This window comes from Apus apus, chromosome 12 (genome assembly GCF_020740795.1).
Source record: "Apus apus isolate bApuApu2 chromosome 12, bApuApu2.pri.cur, whole genome shotgun sequence".
Taxonomy (NCBI): domain Eukaryota; kingdom Metazoa; phylum Chordata; class Aves; order Apodiformes; family Apodidae; genus Apus; species Apus apus.
Genome location: NC_067293.1, coordinates 15,510,958 through 15,535,269, shown reverse-complemented (window position 1 = coordinate 15,535,269; position 24,312 = coordinate 15,510,958). Strand labels below are relative to the sequence as shown.

Below are 24,312 nucleotides of genomic sequence, written 5' to 3'. Positions count from 1 at the left end.
TGGAAATATCATGCTAATGTAATAGATGTAATGTGGTGTTATGGTAATGGCTTACCATTTAGCAAAGTATATTTTAGTATTATCAGGTTCATAAAAGCTTGTCTGTTGAGAATGTGATGACGATTTCTCAGTGTATTACCTAGCTTTGTTATGAAGTGGAAGAAACAAAAAGATTAAGCCTTTTGCCTAAAGGAGTTTGATGAAAGTTTTTGTCTCATACTTGGTACATTTTAGGCGCCCTGTGGTTTTTAGTTTCTTTATTTCTTTTTGATAGACAAGCTAAAGCAGTAACTAATATAAAGGAAGACAATTATTCGGGAGATGAAGAGCCTTAGGCCAATAATTTACAGAAAGTAACATGTTCTTAAAAGTTCACACAATCCCTTTCAAGGTTTTAGAGCCATTTTTAAGTCTGGCATTGAAACTTGATAGACTACAACTTTCAGAGTACATCTTGCTTTCCCCACTTCTCTTTTTTTCTTTCATGAAAGGGGAGATAGTCATAACTGCTGTTTTTCTTCTTTTCTTTGAATTACAAGAATATGGCTGTTCAGTTCTGAACTTTGATTCTTCAAGTTGCCATAAGTATAGGGGCCAAATGTGAAGCTCTTTCATCATGTGATAAGAGTTGGAGACCCCTTCCTCCTTTGTAGCTGGCCTCAAGCTCATTTATACACTCTGTTACATGGTTATTTTTATATCACCTATACTAACCTGAAATGGCAAGTTCTAACCCATTTTTTATGTACTACTTAGTTCCTCTGGATCTGCAGCATAGTCTATCTAGCAAAAGGGGATGCAAGCTTATCCAAGGAACTGCAAGTGTTGCATTGCAGTAACATGGATGTAGCTTAAATGCTTCTACCCGGTGATAGAAAAGCTGCACCGTTGTTGCCCTGAGCTCCCTGGTGCTGTAGCCATAATGCCTGACCTGGCTTGGGTGTAACTAACTGAGCTGAGCATCTTGTGGTGACTGCAGAATAGACCTCTGTGCTACTGTCCGTAGCTGTTCATAGCCATTCTGAATTGATTCTCAACTCTCTGCCATCTGTATGATAACAATGTGTAAGATTTAATTTTCCACAGATTATGATTATATTGGAACTAGAAAGGGAGATCAGACTTCAATGGGTAGATTAGGTTATGGTAGGTGGCTTTAGGTTATAATTGGACTTGACAATCTTCAAGGTCCTTTCCAACAACAATGATTCTGTGATCCTGTGACTTCCTGTATCAGAAGCATTTTATACTTTCTTATGCACATCACCTTTCCTCTCTTTATTATGTCTTTGTATTTGGCTTGTTCCCTAAAAAAAGAAGTATTTAGTTTCACTGCATAGAAACTGTAGCCTGTCTATAGTGGTTAGGAATGAAAGGTTACAACCCATGTCAGAAAAATACAGGGGAAAAAAAAACCTTAGAGTTAGTGATAAATTTTAGTAAATGTCTTTTGGAAGTATTTGATGCCATATCAAATAATCAAAGCACATATAATCCTAAAATTTTCCGTGGTTTATTAAAATAATGAGTTCTTCAACACAGGAGGACTCTTTAAAGTGCATAAGTCTTCTCATGTCTTATTTGGTTAGATTTACTAATGACAGTGAAAGGTAAATCATTAATATGTCTAGGTTTTGTTGTACATTTCAAAATATACAACAAAGTTCTTTAGTGGAGAGAGAAAACCAAATTTTTGCTACTGTGTTGTGCCCTTCAGGTTTCTTAGGTTGCCAAAGGTATCATTCACTACTCCAACAGACATGCTTTGAAAGGTTTAGTGTTCTAGCATATGCTCAAGTGTGCAAAAATCTGGTTTAAGCTACTCAAGCTGATAACCCAGGACTAACGGAGACTGCATAATTTTGCCTTACTACTTTATGCCTCAGTAAAACAAGTAATGCAAGTGGGATGCTATTCATGTTCATGAAGCTTTTGGTTGTGCTGTGAACACAACAGAAAAGTACAAAAGGAAATTAATAAATCTGCATTCAACACAGGGCTTTGAAAGTATTAATTAAAAAGGTGTATGGCCACATGCTGATTAGAGTAGATAAAGAGAAATACTGAATAACTACTTACTCTCTGAATTGGACCCAAGGGTCCTATGAGAAAAATAGTATATGATAATTTAATTAAAGTTTGCATCAAAACACGTTTACACAAGGGAGCTGAATTAATATTGCAGAATTTGCACTTCCTAACTTTTCAGTGCTTCCTTGGGAAATGTTAACTTTTTTTCAATATAGTGGTTCTTCAGTGTGATGTCATGTGTTGAAGAGATGCTTGGTATATTTACCTCACTGAATTTCTTAGATTCAAAGAATATTATTAAGTATAGATCTTGAATTGGAAATGCCAAATGATGATAGCAGTGCACTTGGAAGCACAATTCTGTTGGGTTCTGGAATGTGATAGAAGGAAGGGGGGAAGGGGAGCTGTGATTTATGTACTGATTGAGTCAACCATATAAGCCTATATATTTATGCAAATTTAAGCACTGGTATTTATTATTATTGATTATTGTACTTGTATGTAAGATCCTCTGTAAAAAATCTAGTCAAAGGCTGGTGACTTCTGTATTTCTTGGGCAGGTCTGGAGTACTCATTGATGGGGTTTTTTTTCCCCCTTTCCCTGGGGAAATTTAGTTACCCAGGTCTTGAAGCTGCATAATGCCTCAGTGTAACAAGACAAAGAGCAGGAAAATGGCTCTGGTATGTACAGAATTAGAATACAAGTACGTAAAGTGATGGATACATGCAGTAACAGTCCCTTGAGGAAGTGGCCTTACCCAGTATACAGCGTTTCTGATATAAGGGAGGGGAAATTCTCCCAGTGCTACAGTGTAGGACAAAACAGTAACTTTGCGGAACAATAACAGCTACAATATTGACTATAATGTGGTGATTAATCAAGTGGTTTTGGGCTTTAAAGTAAATCTCCACAACACATATTACAATTACAGTGGTGCCACATTCATGACAGTATCACAGTGCTTTCCAATTCCACTGTACAATGGCGAAATTTTTTTTTGCCATTGTTATAGCATCTGAAACATGCTATGAATGCAGTTCTATCCAGCCGTTCCTGAAATTCAGATAATTTGTAGATATGTACAGTGTAGTATAATGCCTACAGTAGTAGAGTACCCAAAATCCATTAATTACTACTATGGATTGGATAATTACAAGAAATTGTAAATAAAAGGAAATAGTGTTGCATTATGCATAATTCTTGCAAAGCCCTTTGCTGTGGGGATTTGTTGATGAGCAGTTTGTGACCCTCTGAGTATCAGTACCATTTCTGCACATCTTTGAGTGTCACTGTCACCCTCGTACTTGTGGGCTGGTGCTCCTCTGTGTCTCATTTCCCTATGCAAATGATGACAAGCAGAGCCTTAAGGCTTACTTCTGCCTCCAGGCAGCACAGAGGGTGAGAGAAAGGGCCTATGAGTGTGAAAATAAAAAAGAATCAGTGTCAGGAAGCTGCGTATTTTGGGATTTAGACTGGGGTGTTTTGTTTGTTTGTTTTCTCTCGGAGACTTAAATGTCCTTTTCTGCAGTCATTACAGTTTCATCTCCCAGCATTCCACTAGCCCAGTTGGTGAGAGGGTTTTTCCCAGTCATGATAAATTATTCTCTGTCAGAATTTAAATCTGCCTTTTCAAGTCTGATCATTTTTTATGCATTTATTCTGTTAACATGAGCTGGAATAGAAGCAATAGATGGTAATAAATTAGAGCAGATTACTGACATCTCTAGGAGACTATGGATGAATTAAGGAATAAACGGATGAATTAAGGAATAAACAGATTAAATAAGTTCAGTAACAGGTTGGTAAACATTTGGTGATTGGTAGCCTTTCGGTTAGGTCCTTTTATATCCTATGGTTAATTAAAAACCATTGAAAGATGTTAAAGCAACCTACTATAATGCACACTCTCCTGCCATCCATACTTGCTATAGAAAAAATGATTGTAAAATGTAGTCCACTGCTGATTAAGGAACACCAGCTTCAGAAATTCAGGTTTGTACCCTCTTAAAAAGAAATCTGTGTGCCAAAGATGGCAAAAGCTTTCTATATGCATCTCCCAGAGCAGCATTTACCCTAGACATGAAATATCCTTCCAGTTGAACTTACGAAAAAATAAACATAAATTCTGTGCTCCTGTGGATTTGCTCTTATAAAATGGAGATTAGGGTAGTATATGGTCTTCCATTCCTAACAAGACCTGTTGTGATTTCATCTTATGTGTTTAACTCTAACATATGCCTGCTATGTCCAGGATTTCCAAACTATTTTGAAACTTAGACTTTCAAAAGAGCTAGATGCTAAGCTTCAGTGACTTTATAAGAAGAATGTTTCTTAAATCTGTTTCTAAGGGATTCTCTGTCATATGCAAGAGAGAAATCGCTGATTGAGGCTTACATACTAAAGAAAGTCATAAATTCCGTGACAAATCTGAACGCTAGCATTTAACCTCATTTAATAATATACATTAGGCTTTTGTTAGCCTAGGTATGCTAGGAGCAAACACTTTTTTTTTTTTTTTGGTAAAGACAACTACAGTTTATTATATGTATAAAGGCCCAAATTTTTGTTTTATCACATAATCACAGAATTTTTGGAGTTGGAAGGGACCTTAAAGATCATTGAGTTCCAGCTCCCCTGCATGGGCAGAGGCACCTCACACTAGAACAGGCTGCTCAGAGCCCCATCCAACCTGCCCTTGAACACCTCCAGGGATGGAGCAGCCACAACATCTCTGGGCAGCCTGTTCCAGTGTCTCACCACCCTTAGGCTGAAGAATTTACGCCTGATCTCTAACCTGAATCTTATTTCAGCTTAAAACCATTACCCCTTGTCCTCTCACTGCACGCCCCTGTAAAAGCCCCTCCCCACCTTTACTGTAGGCCCCCTTCAGGTACTGGAAGGCCACTTTGAGGCCCCCCTGGAGCCTTCTCTTTCAGACTGAACAGCCCCAACTCTCTCAGCCTGTCCTCATAAGAGAGCAGCTCCAGCCCTCCGATAATTTTCCTGGCCCTTCTCTGGACACTTTCCAACAGGTCTACATCTTTCTTGTGCTGGGGGCACCAGAGCTGGACACAGTATTCTGGGTGAGGTGTCAACAGGGCAGAGTAGAGGGGCAGAATCACCTCACTAGATCTGCTGGCCACACTTCTTTTGACACAGCCCAGGATGGAGTTGGCCTTCTGCACTGCAACTGCACATTGGTGGCTCATCTCCAGCTTTTGGGACTAGGACATCTTGTTATTCAAATAGGGCTGAGTCAAAACTTAACATCTACTCTCTGAGATTTGAAGTTCGACAATGTATCTGTCTTCAGAATCTTCAGTATACACACACAAGGACAGGGTGTGGTTAAAAGAAGGTTGTTTATATAACTAAGTTAATAAAAGCATACTTTACAGATAAATCAATGTTTTAATTCTTATTTTAAAACGTTCTTACATTTGCAGTAATGGAATTTAATATCCTGGATAATTGGGTACTTCATTAAGTTTAACTCTATTCCCCCCCCCAGTTTTATATTTGCTGTGCTCAAAATAACTTCTTACAATATATTAATAATAATGATAATAAACACTACCTTGTTTTCAAATGTCATCATAATCCTCATGGATGCAATCACAAAAGCTGTCCTGACAGCTATTGAAAGGGAATGAAGATTCCTGACAGCAGTTTCTCACTCCTGTTTTCTTGGCTGATGTCACTGACCTTAAAGTCTCTCAGAAGAACCTCAGCTGTGACTGTCCACTAACACTGTCTTTAAAAAGTACATATGCTATGAGAAATCCTGTTTTTAAATTGTGACAAATGTTGGTCTGGCCAACATTATTCCTATCATGTGCCAGTTATCTAGGTGCTGAGAGAATAATCTGGTTCAGAGAAGGAAACTAAATTTTACTAATGCTACTAGGTAAAATTATAATGTTTTTATATCTTAATTGCAAATTACCTAGAAGAGCAAATAATCATGAAACACTGAAAGTCACTGTTGGACACCATTCACAGGAAACTGAGGGTCTAAACTAAACAGTGCATTTTCTGAGAGGTAATTTTTTTTTCCTCCAGCAAAGGGAATGTTTGTTACAGACAGACAGATTTCTAGCCTGCCAGCAGAAGTCCTTGGTACCAAAATCGTATTTGTTCAAAAAGGGTTATGTGATTGAAAATCCTCGAATCAAACAGCAAAACTTCAGTGGAGAGACTGGTGAAACTGAATGTTTAACAAGCTGATAACTGTGGAAGTATTGCCTTATCAGAATGGTGCTAGCATTTCTGAAGGTACTAGCAATGCCCATAAAGGCCACCACAGTAAGTAGCTTTGCACTCACATGGAAATGATGGAAGCTCTCGTCAGGCATGCTTTTTTTTCTTTCAAATGTGTGTTTAGAATGAGGCTCTGAGCCACTGTGCAAAGATTGCTCCAAATCACCAAGAGCCACACTTCTGTGCCTCACTGAAGCACAATGAAGTTTGGATTATGCTGTTTTAAATTATCACCGATTCCAAGTAATTTTCTTTATAAAACAAGATTAAAATTACTGTAATTCAAAACATTTTACCTCAAATTGAGGTGAAAATTGTAGTGTTCATATTATTTCCATTTTTCAGTTTGACAAAACATTTCACTCCATGTATAAGCTTTTCTGTGTTGTCACTATCTTAAGAATGAAAATACGAGGTTTACTCTGTGCATTTTACTCTTTCCTGATGTGTCTTATTTCTTACCACTACTTATTTAACTTTTTAAAAGCATGTCTCTATATAGTCTACTGTGGTTCCTGGGGAAAATATAAACAGATTTAGGAGGTTTGCTTACCTCCTTTCTAGCCCACACAATAACAGTTTCTAACTTCATATTGTTAACTTTGTTCCATGGCCTTTCTACATGCCTGCTGGTTAGATTAGTGCTGATAATAAAGCAAAGCAAAGAAGAATTTGAAGTTCTAGCTTGATAGAGTTGAAAGTCAGATTATGGTGACTTTTATTTACATGAAACTTCCTTCTTTCATTCATACTAATACCACAGTAGTAACTTATCTCCGTCTTTCTTCCTCAGAGTTTCATGTCTCTTAAATAAATAATTTAGGGAAAGAGTACTCTATTTTCTCTTCCTCAGAAGTTTACTTCACAGACCAGGCAGTTACATCATTAATTCCTGTTTAAAAGGTAGTAAATTCTAAGATACTTTAGTCAAGTTCCCCATGAATAAGGATATTTGTTTCTTGTAACATAGATTACTTCTTACAGAGTTCCTGTAGTAGCGAAGTACAGAACAATACTGAAAAATTAAGAGACTTGCAGCAGTCCGTGGCTAAATCAGAGCCAGTGAGACTTAAAACCATAAAGTTCCTGGCATAAAAGATGTGTACAATAGTACTTATTTTTAAGTTGTAAGGTATTTAACCATAAGTGTAACAGAAGGCCAAACCCTACCACTTAAAAGTAATAGCAATACATGTGTGAGCTATCAGACCCTCAGATTATGTGAAAGAGCTGCTTTAGGTGCTAAATCTGCAAAGGATAATTCATTCCTTACTAGGGGGTATGATTTCATGAGCTGAAAGCTTTAACTAGTACATAGGTATAGGATAGATTTAAAGTGATTAGGGAAATGTCACCCCAGGACAATACATTATTAGTAGTCCCTCATATGTTGTATGCTGTCCCCTTATGTTTGCTGATAATTAAAAAGCAGATTGGGATGTCATAGTAAGAATGAGTGCAAAATGTCCCTTTTATCATTTGCAATAAATATGAAATAGTGGTCTTGCGGTTTCTTTCAGCGATTGTTCTATTTGCGTTGGTGACAAATGACAACTTTCTCCTTGTAATGTGCCTGCAGGGTTAAATGACTTTATTATTATTAATGAGTCATTGCTCCAGCTGCCCAGAAATAGAGGGAGTAGGAAACAGAAGAGATTTAGACCTAAGTAATTACAAATGTAATTATTACCTTTCAAATTTCATTTTTATAGCAATTGCTAAGTTGTTAATCAAACATGGCCCTTTCCATGTATTCACACTTTTTTGGGGTCTTTGTCAAAAGGATGAGTAGATGTGTGGTTCCAGTGAGGGTAGTCTGTGGCAGATTGACAAAATGGTAGTGACAGAAAACTGCTGTGAAAAATTGATTAGAAAATGTTATCTAGTCATCAAGGAGTCTGTGGTTCAGAGCGTTTTCCAAGAGCTGCAGCCATATGGAGGGGGGTGTCCTCTTGGGGAGGATGAAAGCTGCAGGAAGGGAATCCTTTTGTTCTGAGGAGATAGGAAATGTCAAAGTTTTCCTTCTCCAGCCTGTCCTTCTACAGGGCTGCAGATTATGATTAAGGAATCTAATAAGCACAACAGAACCAAGATACTATTGGACACCTTAGGGGAATTAAAAACTAGGCCCTCTTGGCCCTGCAGTAGTTACCCTAATTACTCGTAATTCTGGATCTTCAAGTTTTTAGGTGGAGCACGTGGCTTCTTCTTCTGTAGTAGTAGTAAGGCAGTCACAGGGAATTCAGAAAGGGGAATGGTTGTTGATTGTTTTAGACTGTGTGGCAGATACCATGAACTGTAAGCAGTGTTGTTTTCCAGAATCATAATTTAGTATGAAATGGAAAATCTGAGTAAAAGCTTTGGAGAAACTAGGCTGTTTTCTTTCACTGATGTAATTGCTGCATAAAGTTTAAATATTAATAATTCTCATATTTAAAATTATAAATTCAAATACAATTAATAGTGAAAATTGAAACCATTAGTTCCTGTACTTTATACCTCAAAAAGTCATTTGAATCAACACTGTCACAGAACAGTTGAACTTTGAAACTACATTTTTGTTAGAAAACTGTTTTCTCAAAAGAATTTCAACAATCCTTACATATATATTATATTTGGAATAAACAGATTTAGTGTTGGTGGTGATCCAGTCTAATGTAGTATCTATCAGCACTCAAGCTTGGTGTATTCCTTAGATATCAATGTAGGTGAATACTGTAAAAACAGAAGTATTTGCAAAATAAATAAAGTTAGGGTATTAATAAATAAATAATTATTTCTGTTTATAATCTAATTAAGAAAAATGTCCATCCCCCTAGTTTTTTATTTTTCTCTGAAATGCAATTGGAGTCACAGCCTAAAAGCCATAGAATAGTTTTAGAATGTTGTAGGTTTTTGTTTGATGCTCTAGGGGCCTTTGACTTTACATTTCTGTTTGTGCATATCTGATGGAAAAACAGTTTCAAAACATCTTTTCTAGGATAGATATGTTTACTAGCTTAATTAGCATTTGGTTTTTTATGGTTTCCTTTAGAAAATTAACATTTATTAAAAGTGTCTTAACCATGAACTACTGTCCACAGTTCTTCAGTTATTAATTTAAAATAATTACTTAGTATTATGATGAAACTTTGGTTTATTTTTACTGTAAAGTCGATAAAAAAGAGAACACAGAGCCCTATTTGGTATGTAGATACAATAAGAAGCTCTTTCTGAAGTGAGCAAAAGGTGTAAATACAGTGACTTGAAGCAGAACCTTGGGTCTTTTTCCACACTTCTCTTGAAGGACTTGCTGTATGCGAGGTATCTCAAACATAACTGAACATGAACTGCTGTTTGTCCCTTTCTTCATCACCTTGCCTCTGTTCTGCATTCTGCTGAGGATGACTCTCACCAGATCCACTTCATGTCACCAGTGTTAGAATTCATTATTTGAGCAGTATGAGAGTATACTAATCTTTTCATGTAGTTCTGTTATAAAGAATAAATGCTACTGACCTTATTCCACCTGGAAATTCTGTTCCCTTCTTATCTCTCTGAAGTTCATCCTTTTTACTATCTCCAAGCCCAGATCTTTCTTTTCTAGCCAGAGTACCAGAAAAGGTAATTGATTTTTTTAATTACAACATCCACAGTCTAAGCTTTATAAATATATTTTCTGCTGTTTCCACACTAAATGAATTTATGCAGATGTAGTGATTCTCAGCTCTCTTTATGAATCTTCACCCTTTTGAAGTATTTAGTGATTTATGATAAAATCAGTAAACTACCACTCACACACACTCACAATGTTATTTAAAACTTACACCTTAAAAACGGAGTATGATATTATATTCTCTATACTTGCACTGTAGATATTGTAAGCAAGAATTCTCTTCTTTTTAAAACTTAATATATATATTTGTATGCAAGTGTGAATGAAACTGAGCAACATCTTTAGCTAGGTTTGGTGAAGAGTGAGAACAGATGTTTAGACTTATCTGTAGAAATTACTGCTGAGTGATTTTCTAAGGATTAGTTATACAAAGCTGCATTTTGAAGACTGCTTATTTTATAGTTTTAGAAAATGTTTCTGTACAGACAAAATCTCAAGGTAGTTGTATTGTTTTAATGCACTTTTTTCCTGCTGTTCTGGTGAAAGTACCGTAATGGCCCTATTTCTATGGTATAATACATTTTCTCACTTTTTTTTATCCTTTTAACATGCGCAGTGCCTCTTAAGTATATTGATATGCCCCTAAATTCCTCAGCAAACCCACATGCAAAAAATTCTCCTCAGTGTTGAATTAAATGAAAGAACATAATGTGTTGAACTGATTCTGGATTAAATAAATGCATGAACTTACACAAATACACATCTGTTTAATGGGTGGCCATGGTTACTCATACACATTACTAATGAGGCATTAGAATAATTATTTGATCACTAAAAAGGAGATATAAATGGTATTTCAGATTGTACAGTTACTTTATATTTGGCTAAGTGATTTTTCTGTCAGTTGGCCTTCATTGTGTTGTAACATGTTCAACTAGATCACTTTTTTTAAGTTTACAAAAAATTAAGAGATGACTTCCACTTGCCTGTGTAAGAGCAACTTTTACTGAGCATTTGAAATTTTATCTCTGGAAGTTGATATGAAATGTATTATTCTTCAAAGGTTTCCCGCAGCGCATAGTTCAAATCATGTTTAAAGATAATTAAGCATAAAACTAAGGTTTACATCTGTATACACACATTAGAGCAGTAAAGCTTTAGAAACATCCTCAGAGTATTTTGGCGGGATTTTTGGTAGTGAGGGAAGGGCCTCGGAGAAGCTGCCCCTGCTCCAAAGCAGCCGAGGCGCCATCAGAGGGACAATAGATGAACCTCTGCCATGAACATACGAAAGAGCTGAGATAAGAGCTGAGCTGGAGAGGTGCCAGGCAGTGCGGGGGTGAAGATCCCCTTGGTTTATGAGGTAGAAGGTGCCCAGGCAGAAGTTTGCCTGCAGCCCATGGCGAGATGGCGGCTGCCCTCCTGCATTCCTGGAGGAACGCGCTGCAACATTCCCTTGCTCTGGATCTCGTGGGAAGGACTCTCCCATGGTAGGGACTGTGAACTGACTAAACCCCATCCCCCTGTGCCTCTAGGGGGAAGGAGGGAGAGAAACCGGGATCAAAGTGATTTGGGAGGGAAGAAGGGAGGGCTGGGGTAACGCAGGTGAGCGCTGCTCTGGGTGTGTCTGTGTCCTGTGTGCGTTGGGTTAATGTGACATTAAATTACTGTTTTTCCTCGAGTCTGTTTTGCCCATGACCTTAATAGGTGAACGTCCTTGCCCTTTGGGCCCATGAGTTTCTAGCTGGGCTTTGTCTTCATCCCGGAGTGTGTGTGAGGGGGGAGCTGGGTGAGCGGCCCTGGGGCTGGTTCTTTGGTGTCGTGTTAGGCCCAAACCACAACAATACTGTAGTTCTTGCTGCAGAGGCTCTAACAAGGCTTGCAGGTACAGTAACAGCGTCAGGGACTGTCCATGCTAAGAGGTGAGGGCTGCATGGTGCTCAGCCCCTGCCTGCCCTCAGCCCACCCCCCTCAGGCAAAGATGTCCTGGAAGTGGCAGTCACTCCAGGGTGAGAACTGCTGGGTGTCTTGACCTTCCTTTAGACTCTTATTTATTGTAAGTAACAGTTGTATCTTGAAGGCCTTAAAATTAAGTTTTACACATCAGTATACAAAGTTTGCTGCGTTACGGATGTTCTACAGAAAACTTGTATTGAAAATGTTTCCTCTTCCAGGCAGCAGCTGGAAAATGGCAGCTGAAGCCCTTTTTCATCCAGCATATTTTCATAAATTTAGTACAGAAACTTTACATCAGTAGAAGAGCTTAATATATACCACCTAAAATGCATAGTCTTCTCAGGTATGGGGGAACAAATGCAAATTTTTGTCTTTGCTGTATTGCCAGGTTGAAGGTTATTGCTGGAGGATAAACTGTTTTTCACCATGTAGTTTCACCTTGTTTAATTGATTTGAATTTAAATTTATATTCTGTGGTAAATAATAAATGGCATATTAATAATTAAGAAGCTTCAGTACAAATATTAAGCAGTTAATTAAATATTAAATGAAGCACATTGTATTACCCAGTGTTGTAATCAATGTACTTGTTTTTAGGCTATTCATTTTAGATAGTCATTTATACTTTGCAAGTTATGGTTAAAATTCTCATTGATAACTCAAAATACACTTCATAGGCTAAGAAGCACGTGCCCTCTGCAAATTAACATATTTGTTTTGCTATAATTAGCAAAAAACCATGAACAGTAATGATGAATACAGTTGGACTGTTGAAGCAATAAGGGTCAAAGTCATGTATTCTACAACACTGTCATGCCTGTGTTCATTAGGTGGAAACAGAAGAGGCTGCAGAGGCTTTGAGGGCTTGAGGGGTTTTTTGATAAAATCTCTTCCTGTGGCAAACAGCAATTATTGAAGCTGAACTTTTTATGAGAGCATTGCTTGGGTTTGATTAATACAAGATAGAAATTCTAGTCAGAATAACAATAAGAGGTGACTTAATGAAAGGTTAATGTGCTTTATTTATATGGCTGTTACTTGTGAAGGAAAGATTCACTTCACAGGCATAGTTAATTACACAGGAATTACCTGATACTTCCTCCATTCCCTGTCTTCTTTATCTTCAACTTTCCTCAGCCATCACTGAAAATGTTTGCTTGACTAATTGAAGCCAGGTGCAGAATACTCACACCTCACACCATTGGGACTTTATAATAAGAAACCAAACTGACAGCAATTTTTAGGATTAAATTCAAATTGAAGCCATGGATGTTAGGATATAAACTGTGTTCACTGGAATGGAAGGAGAGCTTGTTCTTTCAAGATATCCAGTACAATCTGGGAAACCTAGGTAGCACATGAAAATATGTGATTTCCTGCATGCCTGTTGATTCATCAGTTAGAACACCTGGAGGCTCAGTTCTCCTCGGAGTATGACTTCTCACAAGCTTTGGTAGAGGCAAGATGTGTACACACAGTTGAAAACTAAAGGAAGTGGTATGTCCTACATGTTCATTGAATAAAAGGTTCAAAGGCTGGAACTGAAGTAACTCTCATAGGTTTTTAATTTATTGAGATGTATACAGGAAATAAAATATTAATAGGAAACTTCTCCCATAGGTATTTTGTTCATAAAGCAAAAAAAGTATAGGGTTTCTACATCCAGGCTTCTTCTGCCTGACCTTATTAAAGTAACCCAGTTTACACTAGCAGCTGTTCTCCCCTCCCTTTATTATTCTTAATGTCATTCCTGTTCTCTTCACATAGTGGAGACCGCTAAATGATGTTACTCAAGTGGCCACTTTTGGTCACCAGGGTAATTCTGGACTATAATTTCCCTATATTATGCTTGAATTCCTGCTTAGATTTAGTACCACATTTAGTAAATACACATGGGCAAAAAGTGGGGGGGACATGACCCATTCCTTAGGAGCTATTGGCTGAGATGAGTAGGATAAGGTTGTCATCTTCATCACTGTGGTGGGTTCCTGCTGAGCAGAGAGCACTGAATGTGCGATGGGAGCTGTTTAATATGAAACGCTTCAGTAAATGAGAGGCACTTCTGGATGCTGACAGAATAGCATTGGCACTGCAAGCCATGTATTCATGTATGTGCTGTGTTGTGAAAATATGAAAAATAGCTCAGCAATGGCATAATTATGGGCAATTTGCTTAATTGCTTGCTAATTGTTGCTTGCTTTATTATGAAACAAGAGTGCTCTAAATATAACACTGGATGGTTTGCATCGAGAATGTGTCAAATTCAATGCTGGCTTTTTATTAAGACTTCAGCTACATAGCTTTAAAATTCAAGCACTCTGCACTCTGTGTTTTAAGTTGGAGTTTTTTTCTGTTGGGCTTTTTTTTTAAATATTTTTTTTTTTAATTTTCTTTGCACAAATAATAAGCCCCTAAGCCTGCATCAGTACAGTGCAGTGTGGCAGTTTTTCAGCTTGTAATGAGTCTGACTACTTTCCAAATGAATACACTTACAAATGTGTTTTGATCATTATTACACATGTGGATGAAGATGGAGAAGTTGTAAGGCTTTTCCAGGAGTTCATGTCCTTGATTGTTCAAGTCCTAGAAATGCACATCTCCCTTTTAATATATACCTGCAGGTGTTTTTAAAGAGATATGTGCAATTCTGAAAGTTTGGCCGGAAGGTTAGACAGACATCCTCAAAAGTTGCTTCCAGCCTAAGTCTTTTTGTGATTCCACAATGCAAGTGATTACTTCTGCTGCAGACTGAGAAAGGAACCAGCCCTCTTGGTGTTGTCTTTGTAGTATGTCTTCCTTTTGGAGGTGGAGGGAAGGGCATAGGGTTAGAAAAGAGACTGTAATTTATACACCAAGTGTATGCGTCCAACTTTTCAAGATGATGAGACTGCTGATAACACAGTTGTGCTAACAGCCTGTCTTAATTTGAGAATTCTCTAGGAGAAATATTCTTATAACTGGAACATAGTATTAAGATGGAAGTGCCAAAGTACGCAGAATTGTGCCACATATTTTGTAGACTGTCATCCCCCAAAAGCAAAGATAATGACCAAAATTTTTATTTGCTTGAGACTTTATAACCACAGAAAGACTCTGACCAAAACAAACAGGAAAAAAAAAAATCAAATGGTAGAGGATAGCTACCTGGCAAGGCTGGAATTCCACGTTTTCTTAAGTGAAAGTAAATATTCTTACTGAAAACTGCTTTGACCTATAAATGATAAAGACTGTGGAACAATGAAGAAAGTCTTTTAACTAGTGTGCTTTTAGTTATATTTGACAGTTCTGATCTAAACATTTCGTAAGAGCTGACAGACACTTTCTTTAAAAATGTTCTTAGTTCTGAGGCAGACAATTTAAAAAAGTTTCATTGCTAAAACAATCTGGAGTTCAAATGAAAGTGATAAATTCACATGTGCATGAGTGTGATCTATTCTGTGAATTAAAAATTCTCTTTCATACTACTTGTATTTCATGGTTGAAGAGTGTCTATGTAGTATGAAAAAATATATTAAATTAAAGGTTTATTGCTGAGTGAAATAAGAAAGGAGGTGGACTGGTAAGAGTTTGATGGAATATATATTGTTTATTCATAATACACGGAGGATATGTACACTTCTATTTCCTTTCATAAACCTGACATATCTTATGTAAGAAGATGTTACTAGACACTGAATTTCAGTAGCAGAAACCATAATTTCTCCTGAAAAGACTGGAAGACAGCAGGAACCTTCTTTTACTTGACTGATAGAGGCAGATGCCACAGATGTTTCCTACCACTGAGTACTTACTGGACTGTGCCAAATAATTGCCTACATTACTGCTTTCAAATGAGAGAGAATGGCTCAGAAAACTTTATTTTTACCTATATTTAGCAATGACTTGCAAAGATGCAAAATGGAAGCTTAAAGAGCAGCAGCTAGAAAATGCCATGGTCAATTTACACAGTCTCTGATAAATGGCCACTTGAGCACTGAACTTCACTCACCCAGCTGCATGGCTTGAATTCCTCCTCAGATAGTCCTCTGGGATGCACAGCTGAGACAGCCAGAGAATCCTTTGCTTAAAGTAGGCAGCAAGTGGTGGAGAGGAAGGCAGACATGGTGCTGAGGGCAACGTCTCAATGCTAGTTACAGGGACCTCTTTGCCTGTTCAGTCCGTAAGAGAATATTTCAGCTGCATTCTGGTGTAAGTAGGCACCACTCATACACTGCACTGCTAATATAAAGCTCCCTTCTTTGATAAAATAGGGAATTGTTAAAAACCTATTTTTAAAATGAAGCATAGTTGAGATGACAGTGCAGTGCCAGTGCCAAGTGGCTATCTAGAAGGATTTCAGGTGCAAAAGAAGCGGGAGAATAATGATATATTAGGAAAATAGAGAGTTAATTAGACTGACAGAAAGGGACTACATTTCATGGCCTAGGAAAGCAGAGGAAAAAAACCCAACAAAACCCCCCAAAAATCCTGGTAAATATTAATGTAGAAAATTTCCTACCTTTTGTTCTAGCTTCATTCAAAAATAGATTAATTATGTTCCAAAAGTAATTTTTACTGAGTTGTACTAAAACATAATATAATTTGCACTGCTGGTTATATTTATTTTTACTTCATACCAAAGAGAGATTGTTTTGCATCCTGATTATCCTTGCCAGTACTATTTACTTAGTAAACAGTTGATTAGATTACTTGATCAGATTTTCTAAGTTTCCTTTAAATGCAGATATCAGGGACCTTGCCTGTCTCACACTATGTTAATTACAACAGCCTTAGTCAATTTGGTTTCCTACAGCATACTCAGTCTTCCAAAGACTGCCTCAGGGTTGCAGTAAGGCTATAGCCTATACGCAGGTGATTTGGATTAAAAAACTCCACAAAACTGTGTTAAAAAAGGTTTTTCTTTGTAAAGTTAATCTAAAGGTTAAGGAAATAATAGATTTTATTTTATTTGCAGTATATTTAAAACAAAACTTGAGTCTTACTGTCTGAAAACAATTGAGTCAGATATCATACAGAAAAGTACTTGCATTTGTGGAATACTTTTTCATTTCCTGTTCTTCTGCAACACTGCAGAGGTGCTCAGTAGGAAAGGGTCTTCAAAGTTAAAGAGAACTGTTTATTTCACATGTTCTTAATCATGAGCAGTGATGAAAACATTCTCTGACAGTCAAGATGATGTGTACCACATACCAACATTGAAAGGAAGATCACAACTGCTACAAAAAGTGTATCTTCTAAACATTCCTGCAATGGCAGACTGTTGGATAATGAAACCCGAACTCAAAGCCAAAATAATTTGAGTATATAGCTTATGATTATGCCCAGGATTGCTGTAATGTCTTGTTTGTTTGTTTGTTTTTGTTTTGTTTTCTAAAACTGAAACTCAGCAGAATAAACGAGACTGTCATTCTGACAATGTTATTATTCTTAGCATGGTAACGTGTTCCACGTCTACAGCTAGTCTGGCAACACATGGCACAAAACTACTGTCCTACTGATCTGTCGAGGTGGTGTAGAGAATGTTTTATAAGTGACCTTTTATTTCTGCAGTTGCCTTGTCTAAAGTTTAAATGTTAAGTTTTTGCTGGCAAATGCTTCTTTTGATGGTTCAGCTTTGTTTACTCTTTTACTGAAGTCTGAGAGAGTGAGTACTATAGAAGTATCCTAACTACTTGCTGTGAAGAGCTAGGATTGCCTGAGTATTATATCCAAATAAATAATTCTGTTTTTCAGTTGAACTGAATTAAAAGCATTTTTAAGAGCAATTAGAAAACCTTGAGATAAAAAGAAACTCTGAGGTACTGGGTATCAAAAAGGTAAAATTAAAGAGCTTAAAAGACTTGTACATACTCAGATTTATGTCTGTAGTAGCAGATAGTAGGACACAGAAAGATTAGACTAATCTACCAGTAGTAACTTTTTTTTTGCAGGAAATAGTGCCTCTGCTGAATTATTTCCATATGTATGCCTCCTACTGCCCATCAAAACTGGATTAGTATTTCAACAGCAAGGTGCCAAAGCTTTGTCAGGATTACATTGCAAAGTACTGAGACAAAATGACTGAAGGCATGTTGAAATGCCAGTAATAGGGCAAAATAGCATTTATAAACAATAATTTCTCTAACTGGCACATAGTCACACAATGCACTTAGGGAGAAATAATCAAGAATATAGCATCCGTAATACAACAAGCAACCAGTTGTCTACAGAAAAGTGGTAGATCGATAAAATATGTATCCTGTATTCTGGACAGCAGCATTATATATTTCAGTGCCTGAAGGTAAAACTTAATTCATTTCTATTGAGATATAGAATGGAAATATGTATTTTTGCTTTCCACCTTTACACAGATTTCAACATGCAAAGTATTTATTAAAACAGCATGTGTTTAAACATAAAGCTCAGAGGGTGAGAGGCTCCTACTCAGATCTCATACTGCTATAAGTAAATCCTAGCGACATACCTTCTCCAGTGGTTATGAGCCAGAATCCAATTTTAAATGTTATTTTCATGAAGACAGATATTAAAAATGTGTTATCTATCTTTCATTGGAAAGTTTTGTGGAGACAGCACAGCGAAATATCTAATCAGACACTCTTCTTTGCCCCTGATGTATTTAAACTATGTACACAGCAAGAGAATATAAAATTACCACATACAACAGGAAAACTATTTCAATGAATGATTTGTAGAAGTTTAATTCTATTTAAATTTAAATAACATGGTAAAGCCATAGTTGAAATGAAACTGATCAAGATTGTTTATGTATTGCAAATTATGTCTTTCAGATTTAGTAGTTTACTTTGCCTTGGAACAAGTGATAATTTCTATAATCTTTTTTTCAAGGGCACAAACCTTGCACCTACTGAAGAAATCTGGTTCAATTACTAGTAAACTGCAGAGGTTACAGCTGCTTTTGCTATTACCCTTTGATTTTTCAAGGCTTCCAGTATGCAATGCATGGAGAAATCAATTCTCTTTAAAACAGCTGTTACACTGTCTTTCATTCTTGAAGCTCTTGGAGTGCTGCTTTAGAGCCGATCTTTGGCTGTTTGTCCAAATTAATTTTGTTTTGTCTTAAGCAAAGCAATAAAAAAATGCAGTTTTAAGAGAATATTAAAAAAAATTTAAATCCTAATTTTAGTATTTTTATTTTTCAAGTAGTTGTATGAAAATATATAGAATTACAGCATTAGGTTATTGTAAAGCTTTTAGCTTTATTACACAAATGACAAACTGAAAAAGTGAAAAGGTTATTGTAAGTAGAATGTATAAGGACTTTAGTTGTAATGATGACATCATCTGTTCCTTAAACATTCCCTTTTTTTCTGATGATAGCCAATGACAACGCTCTGGGCCCCAAACTTGCAAAAAGTTAAACCTTTATGTAAGTGGTGCACCTGAAGGTACTTGCTTCCAAATTTGGCCATTGTTGTAGAATTGGGATTGCTCTGTTAACCTTGATTCCCTGTGCACATCAGTCTTTAGACCTCTGATCATGTCTTGTCTTTTTCCCCCCCTTCGCAGCTATTGAAGTAAATCTCCAGAAAGCCCTGGCTGAAGCCTCTGAAACTTGCACACAGGAGTGTCTCATCCTAGGCCATTCCGACAACTGCTGGATGCCACCTTCTTTGACACAGTTCCAGCAGTCCAACACCCCTTTGCCATCATTCGGCTTCCAGCAAGGCTGGGGCCGAGGAGCCAGGCCTGAGGGACGGCACACCCTTGGGAGGCCCCTTCCAAAGGACGACACTGACAAAGGCCAGGGTGGGCCCAGGCCCCAGTTCTACAACACCTGTGAAAGACATTGCGCCAGCGAAGATCCTGTCAAAGTCATTCCTCTGGCAAACTTTGCTGCGTCCCACCAGGCGCCCGTGTCTGGGAGTAGCACTGCGTTCATACATGAGCACCAGCTATAAATGCATCTCTGACAAATCCCTTCTTTCAGGCTTTAAGTGTGACTGTACATAGTCACAGCCTAACACTGTTCTTGGTGCGTATACAAACTTGTTAGGCTTGTGAATGTTTATGTATATAGAATCCTAAATTTGAAATTGAAAAGCTAAATCCTTAGGACGTAGTTAAAATAAATTTACCATAGCTCTTGATAAAATCCACAAAATGGGGAAGAAAACCCACAAGCCAGAAACAGTCAAAAGAAGAGCACGAAGTCCTGTTCATTTTTTTTACACGGGCCATACAGTGCAAATATCTGCCAGTGGTTCTTCCTCCCTGTTGAAAGCAATTTCTTAGTGCAGTTTGGGGAATATTACAGTCTAGATATAGCTTACTCCATTTATTCTTTGTTGTTATAATTTCTAGCATATTTATAGATTTCATCTTCCATTTCCCTAGCAATAGAGATCAAGTGGGCAATTTCTCATGTGATTACTTTACATAATAGAATGAATAAGCTCCTGAAATTTAACTCTTCAGAAGGTTGTATACCTTTCCACCAAAGTTTCTCTTTTATGTAATTAAGAAGGAAAATGTCAAAGACTTGACAACTGCTTTTGATTTTAATTTTTATTGGCTCACTCTATAGGTATTTATTCTTTTAAAGGAGGCAATAGATTAAATAGAAAGCTCTCAACTAGTCTTTTCTGTGTGAAATAACACAACAATGATAGAATATTCAAGATGAAAAGTGGAAAAAAATTATAAATAACTTTTTTTTTTTATTTCCAAGACTTCCCTTTCTACAATAATATAAGCAACAATATGATACATGTTAACCTTTTCAAACTGCAACTCTAATTTTCTTTAATTATTTTTTTTTCATCTTGCAGAGCTTGCTTTGGCTACTGTTCCTGTTAGTTGAAAATTACATGGGCACTGCTGAAAACTGTAGGAAAATGGGGTAGTTTTTTGGCTGATGTGATGTCGTGGCTGCAAGCTGCTGGCGTTTAAAAGAATATTATAGCGATGCATATGGATTATTTTTTTTTACAACTATATTCACCTATTGTAAGTATTCAGTAAAAGGTTAGCTATAATATTAGTTACTTCAGCACAAACCTATTAGGTGAAAGAGTATTTGTCATTGTGGCTTAGTTTATTAGAGAATGACTGACAGTTCTCTGCAAAAAAAGGAAAAATCTAGATAATTAAACTGGGAAAATGTAATCATAAACACACTCTAATCATAATATTGATAAAGTCTCAAGATGATTCTTTTCAAAGATGAGGGATTTTTTTTCAGTGTTCTGTGCAATGAAGGATATATCCTTGATAGTAGCAGAAAAAAGCTGGTCAGTTCTACAGTGGATGAAAAGGTTTCTTTCTTAGATGAAAAACCACATTTTACTTCTGGTATTCTGTTGCTGTGTAGCCATTTCATCATTTACAGTATGTACATACCTATATTTTTGCTTTCTTCCAAAAACTGCATAACCGTCTTTAGTTTAATTGCTACATTAAGTGAGACAATCCAAGTTGTATGGAGGGGGAAAAAAAGTGTGTGAATATTTCCTATGGATAGAACTCTATGTAGGCTTCATATTGTAACTTAAATCTGTAATTTATAAACAAAACTGTGTAAAAATGCTGTAATATTAGCTGCTTGTAAAATTTACAGAAATTCAAGTTGTTGAGGGTTTCCAATGAATGCTAAGAGAGCTTCTCTTATGTGCCCAGCAGGTTTAAGTAGCTTTATATATTGCTGTCCCCACTGTAAATCTATTCAAATCACATTTAGATTTTATGTGCAAAATGAAAGAAGCTTCACTATTAACCTACTCATATGTTTTAAATAATGAACATCAGATTATCTAATAATGTACTTTTTTTACTTTTTTTAATGTAGTTTTCAGTAACATTCAGAAAAGTGTTGCACACTGGCTTCCAGTTGCATGGAAATCCTGGAAAAAATAATAACCCTTTGGATACTGACACACAACAGCTGACACAACTCATTTCCAATTCCAGGACAATTAAGAATTTGACAAATTAATTCATACCTAATATATACAGAGCCCTTTGTTGTTTGCTTTGGAGACATCATGGTAAGAAAAGGCAGCAGTTCTTTTCAGGGACATACAAAAAACGCTTATCTGTAGTTTACACAGATTTACCAAACATATTAATGGTACAAATTTAGAATAATACTGACAGCTAATGTTTCCTATCATAAGCAGAGGACTGTTTACAGAATTGGCAGCTGCATTGGAAAACTTTTTTTTCTTTCTTTCTTTTTGGCCTGCAACATCTCCTATCTAATTGAAAGTTTTAACTGAAATTTCCAGGCAAATAACTAATTTCTCTAATTTTAAGGTTTTTCAGAGGAAAAGGTGAGGGAACCACAAATAGTATTTTTTCAGAGGTAGAGGGAGAAAAAAACCCCAACAAACCATCAAATTTCATATTTGAACACATAGGGTTTGGGTTTTTGTTTTGTTGGGGTTTTTCCCTAAGATACAGAAGCAATTAACCATCCCCCTGTCTCTTGAAAACAAGCAAAACCCAACAAAAGAGCAAAGCCAAACAAGAACAAAAAATTGCTTAAACAAAAAACATTGTAAAGATGAATCTGATTATGGGAAGGATTAAATGTTATCTCCATGAAATCATGTTGAGATATTGTAAAGTTCTGTTAACAAGATGTAGAACAACTAGTTGTAAATACATGTTGTATCAGGATGGTTCCTTTTTTTTTTTTTTTTATTATATATCTAACATATAAAACTATGCATTTGAGGAAACATTTATCTGAATGACATGTCAGTATCCAGAGGAATAACATTACTAGAGACTCTACACATCTTGCCATATATATAAATAATTTATCTAGTACATAGACTGTATATTTTTGTGTCATTTTTTTTTTTTAGTCATTTAACTTATTTTATCTTACTTGTGTGAATTTGTGGAGAAAACAATCCTATATACAATAAAATGGTAGTTATATGATTAGATTTGTTTCATATAGTGTAACAATAAAGGAAAACCTTTGCCTTCAAAGTAATGTGTCACACAGTCCAGCCTACATGATTCCCTGCCCCTCAACCCCTCAAGTACATACTTGTTGCACTTCTAATTGTTATATCAAAAAGATGGGTAGTGGCAGAAAGAAAGATACTTTTTCCATATTGTAAATAACTCAATTATAAAAAAAAACAAAACCCACAGCAAAAAACACCTGAAAACAACAAGTTAAAAAACACAACCCTGAATCAAACTGATGAAAATAAAATAAGGTGTTTGTCTCCCTAAACTGTGCTGCATTCTGAAGTGTAACTTAATTCTAAAGAAATAATAATGAGGCATGTCTGCTTGGCCAGACAGAGACTACTGAGCACCTGCTCTCTCTGGGCTGTGAGCTGGCTGGATGCAGGTCATTTAGCTAATTATCATGGCAGTGAGCCCATGCTAATAGGACCTGAGGGCTTATGAGTGTTAGCATGACAGCTAGCTTGACATAACATTAGTTATGGGGTTCTGAATCCAGCCAGGTCTTTTTGCTTGGCATAGGGCTGAGGGAGAGCAACCACTTTGTACCAGATATCCGTGACCCCAGTCTGTATAGATCTGTTTGGGGTTTTTTTTTGTAAGAGAAGTGAAAGTTTCCTCCATTTTATTCTGAGCAAAAGCTGTAATCCACCGTGGAGCCCCATCAGCTCCAGGCTACCTGTGTGGTCAAGCCAAAGACAGTAGACCTAAATAATAACTAGTCAGTAATGGTTGAGTAGCTGAAGGTGGTTTGAATCAAGCTTGGAAAGGTTGAGTTTTTAAAGCTTGAAAATTTATACTTGGTTTGCTCAAGTTTTGCTTTTGCAGCTTTCATACCAATCCTTAATGAATGATTATTAATTAAATGACTGAACTGCAGTTTACACCATTATTTAACTGGATAAATAAAAAGGAAGGGATGAATTTGTGCAGACACAAAGTTGAAGGCAAAGATTTTATTTGGTATACGTAGGAAAATTGTGTATAACTTATGTTATCCCTAGTGGAGAAAGAGATTGACGGTTTCTTGTAAATATTTGAGTTTGTATTTCTGGGAATTCTCCCTGCTCTATGACATACTACAGGATCTGAAAGTGAGCAGTGTATGTCTGTGTATTGAAACTGCCCTAACCACACTTTGCAAATCATGCAGTTGGACATCATATACTACAGTCCAGCAGCATTTAAAGTCCAGTAAATTTGCAGTAGTTCTGTTTCAGGTTTCTGTACAGCATGTTGTCTTGTTAATTACAATGCTTATTAATAAACTAGATCCACAAAAGCAGTTCTCTCCTTTGCACTGTCTTCTTTGTGTTTCTGAAATACAGGGGTTTTGAAAGTATTCCTGCAGCTACACGTCTTTCCAGCTTCCCAAACTCATTTCTTTGTGAAGCCCCAAACTGTCAGAAAGTCAAGAAAATTTAACTTTGTGCAGCAGAGTAGCAGGAATTTGGTATTCTGAGACAATGTGTACACCGATCTGGCTTTCTTTCATCAGAAATATCTTGTTTCTGTGTCACTT

General features: G+C 36.6%; 1 protein-coding gene across 1 annotated transcript in view; it reads left to right on the top strand.

Annotated features, from left to right (window-relative positions):
* PCDH11X (protocadherin 11 X-linked) overlaps positions 1-24,078 on the top strand; it is a 466,628-nt gene extending 442,550 nt beyond the window's left edge. The window contains exon 7 of the mRNA XM_051630400.1: positions 19,371-24,078. Coding sequence (XP_051486360.1) covers positions 19,371-19,762 — 392 coding nt within the window. The 3' untranslated portion in view covers positions 19,763-24,078. The remainder of the gene's footprint in view (positions 1-19,370) is intronic.
* Positions 24,079-24,312: the final 234 nt, after the last annotated feature.